The following is a 24,129-nucleotide window of genomic DNA, read 5'->3' as shown; positions in this document are numbered from 1 at the left end:
TTTCTCATTAACAAGGAAATCAATTGCCTGTTTTACTCAACAAACAACACCACATTCATAAAGCATCTATACTGTAATTGTTCAATAATCACTTGCACTTCTTTCTCCTACATACTGCAATGGAATTCACAATGTTATGCACTTATTAACTGTTTTCATATACAATAAATTATGTAATTCCCTGCCTTATCAAAAGGGTCGCTGACAAAATCAAGTCCTCTTTTGATACACTTCATCTGCTAGGTTCTAGTCCAATGAGTTAGTCTGTTTATTTAGCTTGTCCTTATTTCTTTGTTATTGTCCGTCCTTTAAGCTGCATACTGCACCATGGTGAGACCAAGCAAGTTAAGAGGAGTAAGGCAAAGACACTGGGGATCATGGGTATCGGAGATTCGTCACCCGCTTCTGTAAGTTCTAGTTCAACTGAGCTACAGAGTTAGTTTTTCATAAGTATGTTAATGGTACATAGTCTATATATATGGGCGTTCAAATGTCTGACAATGTTTTTTCAGTTGATTCATTCATGATCTTATGAAAAAAAGAAATTCACTTTTTCTGTTCTCTGATCAGAGATTCATCACCCGCTTCTGTGTTCAGTTCAACTGAGCTACATGGTTAATTTTTCATAAGCATGTCAACAGTATATGGTCCATATGGGCGATCAAAGATGTCTGACAATGTTTTTTCAGTAGATTCATTCTTGAACTTGTGAAAAAAGAACTCCATTTCTCCTGTTCACTTAATTCACATGTGCATGGTGCTTATCCAAGTCCAGTTTAGAAAGTAGATAGTGGAGGTAAGTTGATGTTCTAATTCACTTTCTCCATATGAATCGATTCAATTCAAATAGAACTGATGGAATCTGACTTTGGATCATGTAATGTGGACCGGTAATGCACCAGAAAAAACAATCTCACCCAGTATGTGGGTTAGTTTGCTGATGGCTTCTTTGCTGTTGTTACTGTCTGGCTAATGACACAGGAAGAGGAGAGTGTGGCTGGGGACGTTTGAAAGTGCTGAGAAAGCTGCTAAGGCTTATGATGAAGCTGCATTGTTGATCAATGGACCAAATGCTAAGACCAACTTCCCCATCAACAATTCTCAAAGCTTAAAAGATGATTCTGGCAGTAATTCTTCATTGTCACTGCCTAAAGAGTCTCTTTATAACATGAGCACTCTTAACATAAGCACTTTTACTTCAAAACTTGCCAAGTTTCATCACACGGCATCACCATCACTCACATGCCTTCGTCTCGATCCGGAGGCATTACGCATTGGACTTTGGAGGAAGGGTGCTGGCAGCAGTTCAGACTCAAATTGGGTTATGAGAATGGAGCTGGGGACATTACAGAGTAAGAAACTGTCACCATCACCTAAAGAATCAAATGAGGGGTGGGAGGATGAGGAATCAATCGCAGTGCAAATGGTGGAAGAACTCATGAGTGAAGAATTCATACTGAATTTTGAAAACCCACTTTTGTCTCAGGCAACTGAGGTAGAGCCTCATGATCTGGCCTAAACTCATTGTTGGTCTCGGTTCACCCTTAAACCATTCCCTTTGAGTAGTATCAAATGTTTCTTGGTTTTGAGTTCACCTAATACACGAGTAATTAAACTCTCTACTTTGGTCAGACACCATCTACCTCTGTTATTGAGATCTGTAAGACTTAAATGTGATCCTCTTTTTATATAATTGGATACCAGTTCTTGGTATGTTGTTTCCTTTTTAGTCTTTCCTTTGGTATAAATAAATGTAGTATGGAAATTTCCTTGGATGATGGGATGTACTGGAAGTGTTTAATGGACACGGAAGTGACTGTCATTCCATGGACACAACTAAAGACTCACCTAAAATTCATTAACTTGGAGGCCTAGGTGAGCTCATATTATAACCAATATGCAAGACTTTATGAAACTTCTTTTATGCCTGACTTTTCTAGAAGACCAATATACTATTTACTGAAGCCACACACGATAAAAATAGTCAGAGCTGCATTAATTGACAAACAAATGTGCTTTCTATTGAACAGGATTGAGCTTGTTCTACTAAAATGCTTTTTTTTTCTTTCCTTATCTCGTAATCCTCAAACCTTATTGTGGCCTTCAACATAGCCGCATTAGACAAATAGGATAAGGGGAGTTGGCTATGATATGGACCCTTCATGGACTTGAACAGGATACTAGAAAATTGGCTCAGTGAGATATAGAAATAGATCTACCTTGGTTGAAGCCTATAAGATTAGGGATGTAATGGATTGGGTTTGGATTCAATATCAAATGGAATCTGAATACAATTAGTCAGATTCTGTAAAGCGAGTTGGATCTGATTATCAGTTCAGATTCAATATGCAGTTTTTCATTCAAATACAAATCTGACTAATAATCTGATTCGATGACAGAATATATCTGATTAGCTAATTGGATCTGGATTCAGTTTACCTTTTTCTCATCCAAATCAGCATCTGATTACGTTAGATTCAGAAATGCCCACATCCAAAATAAATTTGACCCATTTACATCCCAACATAAGATCCACTAAAACCAACAAAAATATGGGATGATCATATTTAGACAAGGACAGCAACCTGAAACCAGATGTGGATCAATTATTATCAGACTTCGATTGTTCAAATGAAATTCACATAAACAGAATTATCAGACGGGATCCAGATAAACCAACCAAATGAAATCTAGATCTTGCCCAATGCACACAAAACCTTAGACAGTGTCTTTACCCAATACATAGGCAACTCAGGCTTTGTTTGGGAGCTGGAGATGATAACCGAGATGGATAGATAAGATGCAAGATGGGGAATCCCTAAACCCACACTGTTAGGCTCTGTTTGGGGACCGGTGTTGGAGGGATTTGCAAGAAGTCCAGGGAATTACAAAAACTGGACTTCAAGGGAGATGGATTTCAAAGGAGTTGTGGATTTCCTCTATTGTTTGGAAGCATAAGTAACACTTTCAAGGATTCAGGCTTTCAACTCCTAATTCCTCACCATGCTTGATTGTAGGTGAGTGCAGTTGTAAGCCTCTTGACTGCACCATTATTGCAATCAATAATGGGGTAAAAGAGGTGAATATAAGATTCGCTGAAGTAAATGGGGTAAAAATTTTGAACCTCCAGAAATTCAGGAACCCACAGGAATCATTGTGATTCAAGGAGTTGTGAATACCTCTTCTTTATTAGAGGAGTTGAAATTTGAAATTTATATTATTTGAAGTTTGGTTGTTCCCAAACGACATTCACACTTTCCTCCACTTACCTCTTACAAACACAGTCCACATCTATTTGGAACCTGCCATGTCATGTAAGCATGTCCGACACCGTCCAAGCTCCTCCGATACCCTTCTCAAAATGGATTTAGTTGATAAATCCAGTCTCATCTCCCATTTTCACTTCACCCAGCAAACAGACCAGAATTGGCATGGTATATGGTTCTTCATAAATTCAAATGTGGCTAAACTCATTACACCACACCAAAATCATCACTCCAAGTTGATGCAAATCAGTTCAGAAATGCTCAAATTCGGTAGTCGAATTAGACCTTATCAAGGTTTACTTGAGCATGGGCAATACCTGCACATACAGACTGATCCTCTGTTTATGCTTAGATGCCATGACAGTCAAACTAGGGGTTGCCCCAAATGTGATTCGAACACAAGATCCCCTGGTAGTGACCACGATTTCTGAGCCACAGTAAACCTACACCTCCATTAAACATGCACATTCAGAAAACCAGTGGACCTACATTAACAAAAAACTCAAGTATTGCACCTTGACAATGATTCCACAGTTGCTCACAAAAAGATGCATGATTAGTATTGGCTCATTTGTCTGTCCAATAAATCAATCCCAATTTGTACACAGCATATGATGTTACATACGAGAGAGAGAGAGGGAGAGTATTACATACACAACAAATGACTAATCCCTATCTATTGGTACAAAAGCATGCAATCCAAATTAACCTGCATCTCCGCATACACAACAAGGAAAAATCATCTGTGAGCCGCTCTGGTTAGTGGTAAAACCATAAAAGGATAGGTTGCAAATACCTACACACTGTGAGAGGCTTAATGCCATGCATATGATAAATCAATGTGAGTCACCCGCTTTCAAACCAAAGGGATGCATGAAATGAGAAAGTGGTAGTGAACCTTATTTATTAGGTCCAGTGTCTTGGTCTAGCTCAATGTCTGCAGGATCTCCCATCCAATGTCTGCCTTCCCTCCACTGGAACCTTATACGCAGCTTCCCATTTGCATCCACACCTACAACCTGTCCTCTGCTCGCATGTGTCTCCATCCCCCAACCCCACCTCGGCCCTACCACGCTGCTCTTCACCCTCACTTTGTCGCCCACCTTAAATGCTCTCACCTTCTCCATCTCCCCAGCCCTGCAAACCCATAGCCGTTCCAAGAAACAGAACGCCACCCAGAGGTCTCCATCGTCCTCCATCCTGTAAATTAAGCCAATGCTTTCATGAGTCACCTCCCCCCAATGGTATGTTGGGCTGCTAACCGAGGCCTTAACCCTCACCCAATCCCCAATGCACAATTCCTCTTCTTCCACCCTCTCGACTTCTGCTGGATCAAGCATCCATGCTTTTGAACCTGCAGGTGTATAAATCCTGAGCCTACCATCTGCATCTATTGCAGATATGGTTCCAAGACTAGAATGGCTATGGCCAGACCACCCGAACCTCGGCTGTTTTATGCACGGTTTCACCCTCACATGCTGCCCAACTTTGAGCGCACTGACCCCCTCAAGCTCACTTGGAAGCCCAACCCATCTTTCCTGTTCCCCACAAAACCCAACAAGCACATTAACACTCATGAGATCCCCACTTTCATATCCTATTCCTTGTACTATACCGATACTTCCTGGCCTTAGGGACTTCCAACCATTCTTCGGCTCCAACACATCTTGTTTTATCCTCACCCATTCCCCAACTTCAAAAATGTCCACCTTCTCAAGATCAGCTGGGTCTGCTCTCCATGGTCCTGCCTCACCAGGGAAAGAGACCTTCACTTCTCCATCAGCATGTACACCAATTATGACACCCCTTGAGTCAGGGCGAGCATCCCTCCATCCCCATCTTGGTTCTGCAAGTCCAGCACGAAATTTTACATGCTGCCCTATCTTGAAGGAGGGAACCTTTTCAACATCCGAGTAGTGTGTCATCCATCTCCCTTTTCTGTAACAACTAGCCAGCTCCAGATAACCATTATCAGGCACTGTGTAAACTACGGCGTAGCTTTCTTTGCTTATGCTGTGCCAATCATAACTAGGCCTTGTTCCGAGACTAGGCTTCAACCTGACCCAGTCACCGACTTCAAAGCCTGGCAGCCGTTCTGCATCTCCTGGAGCAACTTTCCATAAGCTTGCTCTTCCAGCCACTCTCACCTGCACGAAAGAAGCATCAAGTTCAAAATAAACGAACTGTCAAACACAATGCCATAAACACAAGAAGGAAGACTCGTGTCTCACATTAAGTGTCCCATCCATGTTAATTCTTGCAATCTTCCCTGTCGTGCCATGTGTTTCCTGAGACCATCCAAGCCGTGGCTGCATAATAGATGGCATCACATGGATCTCTTCTCCCACTTCAAAGGGTGGCAGTTTCTCCATGTCTGTCACAGAGCAGCAGAAAGGCTTGCTCCTGAAACAAAATGCAACACTCATATCTCCATCCTCCTCTAGACCATGGATTATGCCAATGCTATTCCTTGTGACATCTTCCCATCCATATTTTGGAGATGAGACAGCAGCTTTCACTCTGACCCAATCCCCAACCTGCTCAACAGAGGCTTGTATAAACAAACAAAATCCACCCAAAAACAAAAAATAATAACTATAATAATCAACAGTTGCAATGTTGACAAATGATCACAAAGTCAACCAAAACAGTGATGAAAAAGTCTTGCCTTGAAATCCTCCACCTTCTCCATGTCAGAAGGATCGGCTTGCCATGAAATAGGTCGACCTGGTATGTCAATTATGAGCAATCCATTACTTCCTACCTCACTTATTCTGCCTACACTGTGATGTGTCTCACCACCCCAGGCATATCTTGGTTCAGCTACAGATCTCTTCACACAGACTTGGTCACCAATCTACAAGAAGATACTACAATCATTAATTGCGAGAAACAAATAAACAGCTTCCTACAGAATGGCATTAATGGCTGTCAAAAGCTTTTACCCTGAATGGTTCAACAGGCTCAACCTCTTCCGGCTCACAATGCCATGGAACTGGCAAGTAGCTTAATTCCAACAACAAACTGCAGTCTGGTCTGATATAAGATACTATCCCAATACTTCCAGGTGTTACAGGTCCCAAACCATGTTTTGCTATAGTAAGAGCAGGGCGGATCCTCACCCAATCACCAACTTTGAATTCTTCAATCCTTTCCATCTCGGCAGGATCAGCTTTCCATCCCCTTGATGCTCCTGGAAATCCAACACGAAGAATCCCATCATCATCAATGCACAGTACAGTTCCAATGCTGTCACGAGACTGACCACGCCACCCAAACCTGATAGCAAAAACATCATAATTTTGTAGCTCAGTTGCTTAAGGCAAAGACAAATTAATCCTATCATGCCAAAGAACAATACTGCAAGAACATATAGCGTATGCTGCAGAAATGTGCAGTAGTAATGAATATACAACAATGAACTGACCACAGAAGCCAACCTCTTGTCAGCTTAATCCACCAGATTACAATTAGATTGAAATTCCACCAAAATAACTATGCCAATTATTTCAGCTATACAGACCAGATTCCGAGACATGGTCCAAGCCCAATGAATTTAAAGTAAAAAAAAAACAGAAAAGAAACAAGGTTTTTAACAAGGAATGTGGGAAGAGGAAGCAAAAGGCTAGTATATTTAGGGGCCATGTGAAGTGAGGACTGGGAAATGAAAGAGAAGTGAGTTGGGGAGTGCAGAATTTAGAAAGTGGATTTTTTGAAATTTCAAATGTTAAAAAAACTTAAATAGGCCTGTCAACAGGACGGCCCTGAGTGATCTTAGTGGGTCTAGACTGGATTCATATTTCAGCGCTGGTACCAGGTCTGGCTTGACCTGGCTTAGTCAGGACGAGATCCAGCTCCGACTTTGGAGAAGTACTGACCTAGTAAAATCTCCATTTTTAATATGTACAAGTTCCAGATCTTAGGCTGGTTTATAAAAGGCCCAGCTTTATTTACAAGGATCTTATGGGTCCAACGAAGAATATTACTATACCAAAGATAGTCTCGGACATAAATTGATACAAATATAAATTTTAATGTACATCTCTTAATATTTTATAACATCTTTTAGTGAAATAATCTGATAGATTTTTTATACATCTTAATCAATTAATTACAAATTAGATACTAGAATCTATTTTAATTCCCCAATAGAGAACATTTTTGCTATAAATAAGCACTGTGCTTCCCATTCTAATGGGAACTAGCTTCTCAAGTATACAACGCATGCTTCCTGCAAGATGGTAACACCTCCAGTACCTATGGTCAGAGCTGCTTAACAATGACTGCCTCAGGGATTATAAACTGTAATGCATATCATATTCCTAGATGAAATAACATAGCAACAACGCATGAAGAATAGAAAATTAGAGAACCATGTTGCTGTTCAAGGAATAACAGCAGAATGCCAATGCATTAAATGAGTAGCTTTAGATAACGAGATATACAGTTCAAGTTAAATGATGGCAACCACCTTTGGAAAACACATGCCCTTTCAAAAAAGAAACTTTTGACCTATGAAATTTGAAAAAATATTGCTAATTACCTTGGCTCTTTTACATCCGGTTTGAGTTGCACATGTTGTCCTCTGTCTAAAGGAATCACCTTCACAACCTCATTAACCAGAACACGAGCTTCTCCGGTGCAAAAAGAGACAATGAGGACATCTTTATCTGGAAAACTCTGAACAAAGCCAACACTTTTATGGGTTGCACCTTGCCATCCAAAAGAAGGTTCCTTGATGCTTCTTTTGAACTTTACCCAGTCTCCTATGTCATAACTAGATACCATCGAAAGCAACGTAGTCAATATTTAGGAAAGAAACAAAACAAGCCACCCCTCACTCAAACAGTGACATGATAACACAAATCACAAGAATGTTCACTCTACACTTACAGGGTTGGAGAAAGATGAATTCCCTTACTTATGAGAGCATCCATGAGATCTTCTGAAATCCACTCTCGAGGAAGAGCCTCCAAAAAATTACGTAAAGTCTTCCCACTGTCCATGAACAAAAGATGAATCAGCAAGAACTGCGCATATTGGTTCAGGAAAGCAAAACAGGAGGGCAACCAAAAAAGCCACATTTTGTGAAACACTCTGAATCAAAATCACAAGTAGAATTTATAGTATAGATAACAAAATGGAGTTCATAAATTTAAATTCAAATTCTCCATTTTATTTACAAATTGAGCTTGTGGATTGTATTTTCTTAAAATTCTTATTAGTTGTTTCAAAAAAATTGATGGTTAACAGCCCCCTTTTGTTGAAATACACCCAATTACTGCAAGATCGATTGTGCTGAGCTTGTGATAAATTTTGTTTCAAATTTTAGCCAATTATCATCTCAAATATTTATATAGTCACAAATATCGCCAAGATCTTGAAAATCTTGCGATATTTTCACATTTTATTCACAAAACAAGATTATACTGATAATATCACGAGATTTTCAAAATTTCACTTATGTTCAATATCTTGCAATATTGTCGGTTTATTATCGTGAATTAATAGACAATATCGTCAAATAAATTTTTTTAGGGGGACAGCTCATACCTTTGCCCATTTTGAAAACTCCTAATTAAAGAGAAGATGTCTATGTGGCAATCTCACTTTCCCTTTTCTAGTAAAGGAAAATTGCTACTTTTAAAGCTCTTGATGAAGAGAGCTTACATGGCAATCCCAGAGCAGCACTCCTATGCATATTCCAAATACGAAAAGAAAGGGGGGCGGGGGTTCCTTAAATAAACATGAGAGGAGCCCTACCTCCTCATCCTGATTGATACATGATTATTCTCTTTGTATTTTTCAAACCCATTCCCTTTCTATTTTCTAAACCCAATTTATTATCTTTATTCTTTAATTCTTAAATAAAGTTTTATCCATAAAACCTAGTTATTAGCTACTTATAAAACATTTTAGAATTTTAATCTTAATCATATAATATTTCCTATTTCTTTCTTAATGCCCCAAGATTTTTTCGAGAAAAAAAAGTTTTTTAAAAGTCTCCCAATATTTTCTCTTGTCGAGAAATTCCTGAGAACAATATTTGTGACTGTGATTCAAATGAATCTTAAATTTCTCCTATTTTTCTATAGTTACATACTTTTTTATATTATCTCTTTCCATTTAATTTGCAAAAAATTTATATGTTATGTATGATGCACCACATAATCTAAGCAAACTTATTTTGGAAAAAATGAGTGTGAGACATCTGCTGTCAGAAATTAGGGAAAATGGGCTCAGGCATTTGCCCTGTATAAGACAGTTGTAAAAGCATATTACAATGCAATGGCATCATTATATCCTTGTAAATGGATTGTGCTGGGGTCACAGGACATCAAGATGTATTCATGGGGGTTTGTATTAACCTTGTAAATGGATTGTGCCTCATAATGTTTGGCAAAAAACTACATGAAACTATTCAACATTTAATCAATCACCATATTCAGTCTTCCTCAAGGATTTGCCCAAGGGGTCACAGAGTGCATCTCTAACTTTTGAAATTTGATTTGCTGTCTTGAGACATTAATGCTGTATCACCATGCATCTAAGATGTAATATGTTTCAGGCCACATTCTAGAGTAGGCGAATAACTATGCGAGCTTTTAGCAACTTAGAAAGTAGAACACCCTTTTCTAATTTTTGCTACTACCAGTGTTGTGAAAAGCATTGAGGCGTAGCGAGGCGCTCCACCAAAATCTGAGGCGAGGCGTAAGCCTCGAGGCGCAAAGCATAAGCCTCAAAAAAAAAAATTAAACTTAAAAAAGCTATAAAAATTATCTAAAATTATAAATAAATAAGAAATGCTTTATTGATGAAGCACCAACCAACACGAAATAAAAAATCTCAAATAAATACGGAAAAAATATGAGATTAACATGTAAAAGTAACATTAATGCAACTTGATCTATGTATCTAAGAAATAAAATATGAGCATTCATTTAATAAAAAACTAACATTAACAACAAAATGCATATTAGCACTAACAACATCACGTCATAATTAGAAAATGCATGTTAACATTAACAACCAAATGTTAATGTATTTGTCCAGAACTCTTCAAAATGAGAGTGTTAACATTCACAATTACAACTAAAAGACCTCAAAAACATATAAATGACCAATAGCTCTATGATATGAATTAGAGCCTAGGCTCTTCTTGTGTCTCGTCATCATCAATATATAAGTCTTCAACATCAGCATATCTGAAGAATCCATATAAATAGGATCTCCTTCATCTTCATTCTCTCACACTTCATCATCTACACTTTCTTCATTCACGTCCTCAGTCACTTCTTTTGCTTTTCTTTTTCCTTCAATAAAAAATCATGTATTAAATATTTATGTTATGTAATTAAAAAAATACAATTATATTCATAGCTAGGTAAAAAGAATATAACTTTACCTCGATCTCTTGAAAACCTATCTTGCCTAGAACCACTTTGTGAAACATGAGGTGAAGTGACTTTTTCAATAGGCATATGCTCAATGACATTTATGTCGAAGTTTAGATCCAACCATGAATCCTCCAACCAATTGAGATAACTTGGGCAACACTGGATCTTCCTTCTCCACAATTCACTCATCGTCTGAGTCTATATGATCTAGACATATAGGGTCTTTGGTAGCCCTCCTCCTCATATTTCTCTCTTAATTTCATATTATACATTACAAAAACCAATGCATTCATCTTCTCTTGTTCAAGTCTATTCCTTCGTTTTGTATACACCTATAATTTCAAATCATTGATAATCAATTATAAGATAATTAAACTTATAAAAATATATTTAAAAAATAAAATACAAAGTCACAAACCAATGATAAAGTACTCCAATTCTTCTCACAGCCCGATGCACTGCACGTCAAACTTAGAATTCGAATTGCAAAATTCATCAACTCAAGAATTTTGTGCTCAAATGAACTCCACCAATCAGCTGCATTCAAATAAAATAATAAAAAATTGATAAAAACATTAAGAATATCATAATTAACAAAAACATACAAAAATATTGACAAATAACAACATAATTGCAAACTTACGAGGACTTTTTAATTTTCTTGTTGTAACAGTTACCTCTCTACCAAACAACCCCTTTGCCTTTTTAAATGCATCGATTTGTGTTGTAATTTTCAACCGAATATTTGCATTAGAAACCAATTTTTCAACACAATTATAAAAGTCACTCATAATTTCTCCATCCGGGTTGAAGTTGTCAACATAATGAAAATGTGGATTTAAATAATAGGCAGTTGCATGCAAAGGCTTATGAAGTTACAAGTCTCATTGTCTATCAATGATATCCCAAATAGGTTTATATTTTCTTTCAACCTTGTCAAGGTTTGAAGCAATTTCCTCCTTCGCTCTATCCATTGCCTCATACAAAAATCTCATAGCAGGTTCGTCTGCATCAACTAGTCGCAACACTTTCACGAGAGACAGTGTAGTTTTAATTGCATATGATATGGTAACCCAAAACATATGATCATTAAGAAAAATATAAGAAATGTTCTTAGCATCAGATTTCTTATAGTAATTAGATTGATCTAAAATTTGAAGATAAGAATATAATATCCAATACTATGAAGTGTAAGATATGTTGTGGCAAAACGAGTGACAGCTGGACGTAGAAGTTCTTTCTTCTTTGTGAATTTTTTCATTAAATTTATACTCATGCATGACTATAAATGTATCTTGTAATTTTTTTTGCCTTTTCCACTGCATCTTTAAAAATTGATATCTTTCCAATATCTTCTAACATAAGATCCAAGCAATGCGCTGCACATGGTGTCCAAAAACAAGTTTTTCCTACTGTTAGCATATTCTCAGTTGCCACATAATTTGGTGTATTATCTGTAATGAATTGCACCACATTACTTTCACTAACTTCTTTAACAATTTCTTCAAATAACTTACACAAATTTGCACCAGTTTTTTACATGTCGCTGATGTCAACGGACTTCAAAAATATTGTCCCAAATGAGTTGTTCACAAGAAAATTAATTAAGTTTCTTCTTTTTCCATCTATCCAACCATCCGCCATAATGCTGCAACCAACCTTTGACCATTCCTTTTTGAACTCTTTTAAAATTTCATGAGTACAATCTACCTTGTCCTTCAAAATCCACGTTCTGATCTCGTGATAAGAAGGCGGTTTGAACCCTCGCCTATAATTTACAATAGCTTCTACCATTACACCAAAATATGGATTGTTGCAAAGATTAAAAAAAATCTATTAATGCACGACATACATTTTTTCTTTTATCCTTTTTGAAAGCAGTGTTTATTATGGTTTGTCGTGCTTCTTTGTTCACAAAAAGGTCCATAGAACCACCTATGCTTATTTTTGCATCACTACATGATTCACTAGTTTCTCTATTCACATTATCGCCTGTTGATGATCCAAAATAAACACTTCTCCCGATATCCAACTTGTTTTGTTCTAACTCTTATTTCTTTTGCTTCTGATCATTAAGATGATTCTGAAAAAATCTTTTCACATCAGGTGGAACCGTTTCGCACATGCTTACACCATGTTTTGTGCCAGCTAAGTGATGTTTTAGCCTATAGATGCCTCCTACAGTCTCTTTATGACAATAATTGCAAATTATATGTCCTACGAGTTTGGGATCTTTAGTGGGATTTGGAACTTTAACTCCATGATCCCATCCTACATCTTTTCCCATTGTTCAACTGCAAAAATACATATAACAAAATATATATTAACATCATGCATTCTGCTGACCACATTACATGAAAAATAGACAAAGGGAACCACAGCCAAAAAGACCAAATAAGCATGTCCATGATTTGGCACAATATAACAAACGTAACAAGAAAGTTTGGATCTTGACATTTTGATTGGCGCCCTACTCACTTGTTCTCCTTTATACCAAATCACCACTTACATAGAATCACACCAAGCATGATCTTGTGACCTTAATAGGAACAAAGGATGTTTTCTTAATGAGTTCCTTTGCACTTTGATATGCCCCATATTAGTGGTATGACTACCATATGAAAAAAACACCAATGGAATGCTGCCACGTGCACAAATGAATGTAACTAATGCAAATGTATTTAATTCTAATATCTTTCATGTAGAAAAGCGCCACTGAGTGGCCTGAAGTAAGGTCATTCAAAATATGGCCACTGAACCACCAACTCAATAAGGGTGTACCCACAAACGAAAGAGTTTGAGATGGGAGTTTGTAAAATTTTTGAAACATAGCACATGAGAACACCAATTTTTTTGACTTTTTAATCAATACACAAGAATAATTTTGTGATATTTTACTGCATCTTTTATACATTTCTATTGAAATAATTTAAAATATATATTAAAAGCTACTTTTTTTATTCTTACGCAGAGAAACCGTCCCCAAACTTGAGCTCCCCAACATTTCCTATGGAAAAAAAAGATTAGTGCAGCTTTAGCATCCAGCTATCTCATTCACCCCACTGTTAGGGATGGTAAGCAAATAGAGCAGCTCACTGCTCGACTCAGTTGGCTCGTACAAAGCTCATTCAGACTTGAGCTCAGTGAGCTGAGCAAGAAGCAAGAAGCAGTTCGTGCAATATAAGTGAAACGAGCACGATTAGGTTTATCATATGCCAACAAACATAAGAGTAAATGAACTGGTTATGCAGATATGATAAAACCAATGAGGTCACTGGTTCATTTTTGTTGTGGCTTCTAGTAAAAAAAAACCTAGTTCTGCTTAACGAGCCAACTCAGTTTTGGCTAGCTCGAGCTTGTGCAAGCTCATGTTTAGCTAGGTTGTAATCGAACCGAGCCCGAACAAGGCTTTCAGTTTGGTTCGTTTACCCACTGCTCTTCTCTATAAACATTGGTATAACCAACTTCCCAACCTTGGTCTCAAGGTCTATGAAGGGGGTCGGGCTTGCCGGAATAAATCGCACGGCAGGGGTCGTGCCCCTGCCTGCTACAAAGATTCAAGAGAGGGAGGCAGACATGAATGAAAAAGAATGAAGGGGGTCAGGTTACTTGGGGTATGACTGCTTCCGGCGTCGCAGCTGCTTCCGGCGAGGAGGAGGCCGATAAGGGAGAGACGCTAGAGAGGGACTGCGAGAGAGAGGGAGAGGGGCTGTGAGAGAGAGGGAGAGAGAAAGACTGTGAGAGAGTGGGAGAGGGGCTGCGAGAGAGAGGGAGAGATTGCGAGAGACGAGAGAGAGAGGGGCTGCGAGAGATTAATTAGGGCCCCCGACCCTCGTTAGGGTCGAGGGCAAGATTTTAATTATGGTCAAATGAGGGCTTTGACCCTCATTTGACCATAATCACGAGGCGTGCACGCCTCAAGGCCCATGGGGTTGCGAGAGAGAGGGAGAGATTGCGAGAGACAAGAGAGAGAGGGGCTGCGAGAGATTAATTAGGGCCCCCGACCCTAGGGGGCAAGATTTTAATTATGATCAAATGAGGGCTTTGACCCTCATTTGACCATAATCACGAAGCGTGCGCCTCAAGGTCTATGAGGCGTACGCCTCTATGCATTTGCGCATCAAGCCTGCACCTCAAGGCACAAAGGCCCTTGCCTTGAGGCGAGGCATGCTTTTTGCGCCTTGAGGCGAGGCACGCTTTTTGCGCCTTGAGGTGAGGCACGCTTTTTGCGCCTTGAGGCGCATTTTTAATAGCACTGGTCAGTAGTTGACTGTGTATAGTGTACAACAATCAGTCACTGACTATTATACACAGTTAAGAATAAGAGACGTTGGGTTGACTCCCAACTGCTCTAATTAGAGCTGTTGGGAATCAGCCCAACAACTCTTATGAGTTGCTAAGCTTATAAATAAGGGTTGTAAGCCCATTGTAAAGGTATGTATTATAGTAAGGAGTTTTGTCTCCTTAAGCTTATAAACATTGTGCATTTATTGCACTTCTTTCGTGGTGTAAAGCTTATAAACATTGCATTTATTTTGTGTCTTGAGTATCTGAAGTATCAAGTTATTTGAAAACTTGATTGTTTGCAAGGATTCTTCACATGGTATCAAAGACGTTGAAAATTATTGAAGAAGAAAGGTGATTGTTGAAGAAGATTGTGTGCCTCGAAAGGTATGCACCAGATGATTTAAAATTTTAAGATAATAACATTGACTTTAACTATTTCTTATAATATCCAATACTATGAAGTGTAAGATATGTTGTGGCAAAACGAGTGACAGCTGGAGGTAGAAGTTCTTTCTTCTTTGTGAATTTTCTCATTAAATTTAATACCCATGCATGACTATAAATGTATCTTGTAATTTTTTTTGCCTTTTCCACTGTATCTTTAAAAATTGATATCTTTTCAATATCTTCTAACATAAGATCCAAGTAATGCGCTGCATATGGTGTTCAAAACATGTTTTTTTCTGTTGTTAATATTCTCAGCTGCCACATAATTTGGTGCATTATCTGTAATGAATTGCACCACATTACTTTCACCAACTTCTTTGACAACTTCTTCAAACTTACACAAATTTGCGCCAGTTTTTTCCATGTCGCTGATGTCAACGAACTTCAAAAATATTGTCTCAGATGAGCTGTTCACAAGAAAATTAATTTTCTTCTTTTTCCATTTGTCCAACCATCTGCCATAATGCTGCAACCAACCTTTGGTCATTCTTTTTTGAACTCTTTTAAAATTTCATGAGTACAATCTACCTCGTCCTTCAAAATCCACGTTCTGATCTCGTGATAAGAAGGCGGTTTGAACCCTTGCCCATAATTTGCAATAGCTTATACCATTGCACCAAAATATGGACTACTGCAAAGATTAAATGATAAGTCATTTGCATAAAAAAATCTACCAATGGCGTGACATACATTTTTTATTTCATTTCTTTTGAAAGCAGTGTTTATTGTGGTTTGTCGTGTTTTTTTGTTTACAAAAAGGCCCATAGGACCACCTGGGCTTGTTTTTGCATTACTACATGATCCACTAGTTTTTTTATTCACATTATCGCCTATTGATGATCCATAATAAACAATTCTACCGATATCCAACTTGTTTTGTTCTAACTCTTCTTTCTTTTGCTTCTGATCCTTTAGATGATTCTGAAAAAATCTTTTCACATCAGGTGGAACCGCTTCGCACATGCTTACACCATGTTTTGTGCCAGCTAAGTGATGTTTTAGCCTATAGATGCCTCCTGTAATCTCTTTATGACAGTAATTGCAAATTACATGTCCTACGAGTTTGGGATCTTTAGTGGAATTTGGAACTTTAACTCCATGATCACATCCTACATCTTTTTCCATTATTCAACTGCAAACATACATATAACAAAATATATATTAATATCATGCAGTAACAGAACAATGACGGCATACATAACTCTTCTGTAATATAAGAGACTAATATACAACATGCTAACTGAAGGCATAGTAGTCAGGAAGTTGCAAATCTATCAAAATATAATGTGAGTTGAAAGGTCCTTTAAGTAATTTGTCCATCTTAACCAGGTTTGGTCTGTTGCAGGTTTTGTAAACCAGACCCATGATTGTGATCTCTTTAGTTCTTTTAGTTGAAAACACATACCACATTCAAAACTTTTCATGTTTAGTCAAATTTTTAAAGAAATCTAAAAAACAACATATTGTATTACACTAAAACTTAAAAAACAAGTCTTTTCATTAAAATCAATTTTGTGTGGAGCAGAAAGAAGGTTCATGTGGAAGGTGCTCTAGTGGGAGCACCAAAACTAGCACTATTGAAGCAAGCAGCATCTCAGTTAGAATGCCCACTTCAAGGTTTGTAGACCTCATGGATGAGGGCGCCAGGGACTCTTACAAATCACCACAAGAGGCAACGGTCGGTGCTGCAAGAAACCGAACTCAAACACAGGAGGGCTATCAGGATGTACATTTAAAACTGAAACAGGCATGATGTAATTTGAATGTGTTATAATCTGTTTTATGTGACCCAGACCGCTTGTCAAGATAATATAAATTTAGAGTAACAAAACTTCAACATAAGTATTAATGTACTTCAGTTTTTTTAACTAGTCTCACAAGTATTAATGTATCTAAAAACGATAATTAATAAATTAACAACTAAATTCTAATCTAAATACAAGAAATAAAATTTCTGAGATTGAAAATAAACTTAACTAACTGATGGAAACAATAAATAAATCTAATCTATTTGGCTAAATAATAAAAAACTAAATAACTACACAATGTTATAAGAAAAACAGAAGGTGATAGGGGGTGAAGCCCCCTGCCGACGAGAGGCGACGACAAGGGGCTCCACCCCCTGCCGGTCGACCCAAAGAAAGAGGCAGGGGGGAGACCCCCCCCCCCCCCGACCGACGAACGGCGACGACAAGGGGAGTGGAGCCCCCTGTCGACAGAGCAAAAAGGACAGGGGGAGCAGAGCCCTCCTATCGACAAGGCAAATGGCAGGGGGGGTGGAGCCCCCTGCTGGCAGAGCAAGGAGGACAAGGGGGAGCAGAGCCCCCCTGTCGACAAGGCAAATGGCAGGGGGGTGGAGCCCCCTGCCAACAAAACAAGAAGGACAGGGGGTGCAGAGCCCCCTGTCTGACGACAAGGTGAGCAACAGGGGGTGGAGCTCCCTACCGAAAAAGAAAGCAACAGGGGCGAAGCCCCCTGCAGAAAAAGAAAGCGACAGGGGGCGGAGCCCACTGCCGACGAGAGGCGACAACAGGGGGGGGACCCCTGCCGACGAGAGGCGAAGACAGGGGGCACCGCCCCCCTGTCGGTCGACCCCAAAAGAAAGGCAGGGGGTAACCCCCTGCCGAAGAGAGGCGACGACAGGGGGCTCTGCCCTCTGTCGGTCGACCCCTCACGGAGAAAAAGAAGTAAAGAAGAAGGGTTTACCTGGCGGTGACGACTCCGACGTCACCAGAAAACACAAAGGAAAGGCGGCGGCGGGGATGTCGGTTGAGGTTGCCGGAACGGACAGCGGTGGCAGTGAGTCGTTGGCACCCTCGCAACAGAGAAAGGAAGATGGTGGTGGCCGGCGGGACGTCGACACCTTCTCAGCAGAGGAAAGAAGAAAGTGGAAGAGGCGATGACCGGCGTCGGGTGGTCGCCGGTGACAGCGGTCGCGGGGGATGAGAGGGGACGGAGTGGAGAGAGAAGGGGCGAGGGATTTTACCCCTCGCCCGAGGCGTCTGTTTCTTTTTTAAAGACACAAGGTTTTCTCGAACCTTTGAGAATACGGGTCCGGGTCGAACTCGGGTCCGGGCCCATCCAATTTTTTTTAATGCGCGTCACGGTGAGGCACACCTCGCCTCAAGGCGCATGAGGCGTACGCCTTTATGCTTTTACACTTTTTTACTGTGCCTCAAGGCACAAAGGCCCTCGCCTCGAGGCGAGGCACGCTTTTTGCACCTTGAACCGCGTTTTTAACAACACTGGCTACTACTAAATCAAGCAATGAAGTATTGTTCCACTCTCACTCAATCTGGCAAGTAATGACAAAGCATGAAACATGAACAGAGAGTTTTGGCAACTGGATGCCCTAAAAAAAAGATAATACACCATCTAGAAGTGATAAGAAAAGACATTTGCTAATAGAGGATTTTACCTGTGATTTCTCACATCAACAGCAGCATCTGGATACTGAAGCATAACAACAATCCATTGAAGGTTCTCCCTCACCATTTTTGATGTCTCAGCTGCTATGTGAAAAGCAGTATTACCTTCATCATCCTAATTATAAAAAGAACTTATGAGGAAAAAAAGAAAATCACACATGGTAAACAAAATCTTATATGAATTCCATGAATAACAAAATAACAAAGCATAAAAATGTTTCTAACTGACCAGACATATGAACAATCATCTGGCCAAATAGGATGATTAAGCACACATGCAATAAAAAATGAGTTAAAGGAATATGCAACAAAGTAGCAGAAGAAAAGCCTCAACCTAATAGATCTATATATGGACAAATTATGCAGTGGAAGCTGTAAACAACTAAGATAATTTTTAGGTATATTGGTTATGCTTATTTTAAACAAGATGCTGTTTGGATGAGCTGACTGTTATGTTTAAGAAACAAACAGGATGAATTGATGGTTACTTATGTTTAAGAAACAAAGAGAAAAATAAATAGACCCCCCAGAATTTTATAAAAAGAGAGGAGGAAGGGTTCATTTATGTTAAGGCTCTTTTGTACCTGGTAGTTGAGGTAGGGCTATAAATGGGTCGGGTCAGCCCTGATTCGCCCACATAAGTAAGGTTACCGGGTCGGACACAAAGGAAATCATACCCACCCATATGTTCTTTTCAAATTCCCAAACATGAACCTGGTCGGCTTGTTAACAAGTAGGATTGGTGTTGGGTCAGGTCATTTTATAGGAATCTGTTTTACAACATAGATATAGATATGTTTCTTTCCAAATCTTCCCAACAGAGGGCATCTTGGTGTAGTGGAAAGCCTTAAGTGTTTCATGGAATATGGTGGGGCACTGGGGGTTTGAGTCCCACTGCATATAGTTTATTTTTTTAAATGACATAACAGATCTGGGGGTTTTCCCACCAGATTGGGTACACAACCTGAGTTCTTGATGCAGCGATGGTGCGATATTTTCACGATAACGATGCTGACACTGCTGCTTCTCGACGCCACGGCAGAAAAAAAAAAAGAGTGATAACCTCGTAACAGGCCTGACGTAGATGGTTGCTGATACAATGAAAGGATCGGCTCTGCACTACCGATGGGTGGCTGTGGGTGCCACTTCCTTTTTATGATGCACGGCTGTGCACTATCAGACAACCCAAAAAAAAAGAAGTTCCGTTGAAGAGAATAAAAGGTAGGATCAATGGAATCCAGGGAACAATGTATTAATGGAATGGCAGTCTTACGATCTAATAATACGAACAGACAGAAGTAAAGCAACGAGCTTAATAAAAAAAAGATAGTACTGACGGAATGAAGACAAATGAAAAAGGAATGAGCAAAACTCTGTAAAGGAAATGGCTGGAAAGAAAAGAAAACCAAAACAGAAAAGACGACTGTGTTTTCAATATTCTCTGTCTTCTCACGAAACCCTAGGCAGCTTATTTAAAGAGCTTCAGTTTGGATCTGGGTCTCGGGTCCGGACCCAGACCCGAAACAATGTCTGCATGCTGTTGGGTCTGTGATGCCTGGGCCTGCTCTGCATCATTATTTTGGGCCTGTCCTGCATCATTCTCCCCGGGTTGGGAAGAAGACGGCTCCGACGATTTATTGTCACCACACTGTTCACAATTCCATCTAAAAGTTTGGCCAAGTTTTGGGCACGAACATTTAAAAAGTACATTCCACCTAAGATAATGTAGCACTCAGTGATATTCGTTGCAACTTTTTAGTGATTGAAACTCCTTCCCATAATCGCCACAAGGTATGTAAAGAGATCTAGTAGCTGCAGTGCCATTGAAGGTGCTTGAATCACTGTGGCTCCCCATAGTTGCATATTGTCCTCCAGAAAAAAAAGTTCATCAGCTGATTCACCCTATAACTTCTGAAAAAACTTAGCCAGCTCATTTGCAAATGGAATGATTCTATCACCAAGATGTTCAACGATCAAAGATACCAAGTTTGAAACTACCACCTTCGATTCAAACATTTGCACCGCTCCAAACAACTTGAAACACAGACTCCAACACATTGGGAAACAATCAGAAGGACCTAGTTCGTAACAGTTATCATCATCAATAAGAGAATACAGCGACCAAATTGTTGCAAGTTTAACTGCTAGATCGTTATCCTGGAGCAAGATAATCAAAGCATACCACACTGGTTTCCTTAAGCCGCCTTTGATCTCTGAAACCCATCTTCCAAAAATCCATGCAACTTTTCAATGTATAATTCGCTGATTAGGATGGTTATTTGAGAGTTCAAGAGACAAAGCCCCTTCATACCAAGTCTTGAAGCTGTGATATTTTGACAGTTCGTGATATGTATGTCCAGCAGAACCATAGGTGGCTTCCTTGAGAAATAAGGCAGTCGGTATTTCAGGTTCTATTTCTGAGAATCCAATCATTGCTACATGAAGAGTGGAAACCACAAAAGGGCCTAGAAGATTACTATGATTTTCAAATAACATAATGAACAGAGCTTCAACACAAGGCCTAAGCTTTTCAGTTTTCTGCAACAGATCCTGCTCTTGATGAAAGCTTTCAGGATCTCGACTCCACTCCTCTAAGTCATTTGTTTCGGGTCCGATAATGGCCTTGCTTAATAGCTTTATTGGCTTCTTGAGGAAAGCCTCAAAGGTAAGAGACTGCATGACTGATGATTTCAAGATCACCATTTTTCCGCTTGATATATTATCATGGAAGACCTGCCGCTTCTTGCACCATCTCAAGTAGAGGACTGAGAGTAATGTTGCAGCCAATTCAGCAACAGCTGCAAAACGTTGTTTTTGTTCACTGATTGGTTGAAACAGTTGTTGATGGTCCCGCTCTCGGGGACCCAAAGGATGGTTCCCTGTCCCGGGCCCGGGGCTCGTTTCCACGAACTCGGGTCTGGACCTTCGCAGGTCCAGACCTGTCCACACTGCCCCCCTGCTCCCACTCGTGGGTCTGGACCTTCGCATCTCTCTCTCTCTCTCTCTCTCTCTCTCTCTCTCTCTCTCTCTCGATTCCTGCGTACTCAATCGTGGTTTCAACATGGTATCAGAGTCTGGCATATCTCTGGGTAGCTGAAGATCATCAGGTGGCGTCTGGAGAACATCAAAGTTGCAGCCGCCGTCAACGTTGTGGACCTAATACAGATCTGGCTTGTCGCAGATCTGAAAGTTGTTGATGTTGTCAATGTGATTCAAATCTAGCATCTAATCTGAATCTTGTGGTTGAGGTTGAAGTCGTGGATCGGATCTAGTCTCAGATCTGAGTGCAGTAGTCGTGAGTTGTGTGGTCGTGAAAAGGTCTTGTTGCTGATATGAAAAGTGTAGAAGTGAAACAGATCTGGTCGCAGATCTGACTTTGCAGTGGCATGACTCACATATGTCATTGATCTGAATAGGGTGTGGATCTGATTGATTGGTAAGGTAGTTGTGGGCATAAGATCCACGCAGATTTGTGTAAAGATATGGATCATCGTGATTTGGCAAGCTGGAGCAGCAGGTTAATATCTGTGTGTTGAAGTCGTGGCTTCGACGAGGTTGCAGTTGGTGGTGATTTTGAGCCTATCGCATGGTGTGGACCAGATCAGTCTTCATTGCAGGTGTGTTAAAGATGTGATCAGATCTGATCTGGTGTGGTCGTGAGTTGTTGCTGTTAATATCGTTGTGGTGCTGGCGATCAGCAGTCTCTAAGTTGAAGTGGGTTGACGTGGTGATGTTAAGTCAGATCATATTCAGATCTGATATTTGTTTTTGGTGTAATTGAAGTCGTCTACTGCAGACCAACACCTAGGTTCCCAACTTGATATGCTTGCTCAAATATTGATTTGCTGGTGTATAAGCATCTCAATAGTTTTGCTGAGATCATCCAGAAAGGGGTTTAGTTGTCTGCATCTTCTGATCATATCTATGGTGGTAGCGTGGATGTCGAACAAGTCTGCAAGTTCCGTCATGAACCAGTCGCGTCACGGTCTTGGTATTGTCTATGGTAGCAACTGCTGAGTAGATCAGTTCGAATTTGTATTATTCAGTTATGAAATGGGTCGTGATATTCAGTCTATTGTTGTGGATCTGATCTGAGTTTATATCAGATTGACTGTTGTGGTGGAGAGTTGAGTCTACCATTGTCAGCTGGAAGTGTCGCAGTTTCAGGTATGAACCAAACACATCTTTATCATGTTGGATGTGTGGTATTGATATACATTCTATAGCAATCCTTTGTTGAGGTGGAAGGTTTTGGTCAAGTTCTTTTAAAATTATACTTGAAGTGTGGATCTAAACAGGCAGCAATCGTGTGTCTCAGATTTCATTGGTAAAATCCAATCGAGATATAGTCGGTTTCATAGTTGGTTGTTGGTGTGCGCATGTGATTGTACCTATTCGTTTTTAACCCATTACTTTTTCTTATGGCTCAAGTGGTTAAATCAGACGCAGATTACTCCAATGATTATGTAACTCTTAGTCGGGCTGAATATAACAAGCTTCTTGCTTTATGCTCATCCTCTTCGAAGTCTTCTGTTGCGAAGGTTGCGAGCTTGGCAGGTGATGGCCTATCTGGCCAAGGTGGTAGGTGAATCATTGATTCTAGAGCATCCAGACACTTGTGCGGAAACTCGAGTAACTTTTTAAGTTTAAATCCTATGACTGATCAAAAAGGGGTAGTTCTTGCTAATGGGAGCTCTTCCCCAATTGTAGGGCAGGGAAACATATCTATTTCCCCTACCTTTCAATTGTCGCATGTTCTTCATGCTCCTTAGTTTCCACAGAATTTATTATTCGTCAGTCGAATGACAAAAGAGTTGAATTGTAAGATGATTTTTTATCCCATGGGGTGCACAGTTCAGGACTTGCTGACGGGGAAAATGATTGGTAGCGGCTATGAGGAAGGTGGTCTGTATTACCTACATCAACCGGAGGTTTCGGCCTATTCTGTTGTTTCATCATCCTCAAGTCCTCTATTGTGGCATCATCGTCTGGGTCACCTTCCAGTGACAAAACTTCGTCGTGTCATTCCTCATATACCTCCTTCAGTTTCCTTTCAGTGTGAAACATGTCAATTGGAAAAACATTGTCGAAGTTCTTTTCCCTCCCGTCAGAGTCCGTCAAGTCAAGGATTATTTGGTCTTCTTCATGTCGATGTGTGGGGTCCGAGTAGGATTCCGAGTAGAACTCAGTGTCATTATTATCTAGCTATTGTTGATGACTTCTCAAGGTTATCGTGGGTGTTCCTGGTAAAAGATCGATCTCAAGGTCCTGTCATTCTTAAATCTTTAATTGCTGAGATAAAAA

The 24,129-nt window shown here is 39.7% G+C and overlaps 2 protein-coding genes across 2 annotated transcripts in view; one reads left to right on the top strand and one right to left on the bottom strand.

Moving 5' to 3' along the window:
- Nucleotides 1–327: 327 nt before the first annotated feature.
- Nucleotides 328–1,675, top strand: LOC149814751 (ethylene-responsive transcription factor WIN1-like). Its single transcript, XM_089989897.1, has 3 exons — nt 328–407; nt 982–1,140; nt 1,174–1,675. Exons 1-3 carry the CDS (start codon nt 328–330, stop codon nt 1,517–1,519), a joined length of 585 nt encoding a protein of 194 aa, XP_089846023.1. The 3' UTR covers nt 1,520–1,675.
- A 2,125-nt stretch (nt 1,676–3,800) lies between these two features.
- LOC149814750 (E3 ubiquitin-protein ligase KEG-like) overlaps nt 3,801–24,129 on the bottom strand; it is a 51,791-nt gene continuing 31,462 nt past the window's right edge. Inside the window, exons 10-16 of the mRNA XM_089988726.1 lie at nt 18,816–18,940; nt 8,160–8,264; nt 7,810–8,043; nt 6,212–6,545; nt 5,935–6,123; nt 5,498–5,803; nt 3,801–5,413 (exon numbers count right to left, since the gene is read on the bottom strand). Coding sequence (XP_089844852.1) covers nt 4,166–5,413; nt 5,498–5,803; nt 5,935–6,123; nt 6,212–6,545; nt 7,810–8,043; nt 8,160–8,264; nt 18,816–18,940 — 2,541 coding nt within the window. The 3' untranslated portion in view covers nt 3,801–4,165. The remainder of the gene's footprint in view (nt 5,414–5,497; nt 5,804–5,934; nt 6,124–6,211; nt 6,546–7,809; nt 8,044–8,159; nt 8,265–18,815; nt 18,941–24,129) is intronic.

The sequence above is a fragment of the Nuphar pumila genome, chromosome 15 (assembly GCF_984573655.1).
Source record: "Nuphar pumila chromosome 15, dmNupPumi1.hap1.1, whole genome shotgun sequence".
Classification (NCBI taxonomy): Eukaryota; Viridiplantae; Streptophyta; class Magnoliopsida; order Nymphaeales; family Nymphaeaceae; genus Nuphar; species Nuphar pumila.
This window is presented reverse-complemented; position numbering and strand designations above follow the sequence as displayed.

Coding starts and splice junctions, on each gene's coding strand:
- LOC149814751 (XM_089989897.1), top strand. CDS start 328: ATGGTGAGACCAAGCAAGTTAAGAGGAGTAAGGCAAAGACACTGGGGA. Junction 408..981: donor GAGATTCGTCACCCGCTTCT/GTAAGTTCTAGT, acceptor CTAATGACACAG/GAAGAGGAGAGTGTGGCTGG. Junction 1,141..1,173: donor TCTGGCAGTAATTCTTCATT/GTCACTGCCTAA, acceptor TTATAACATGAG/CACTCTTAACATAAGCACTT.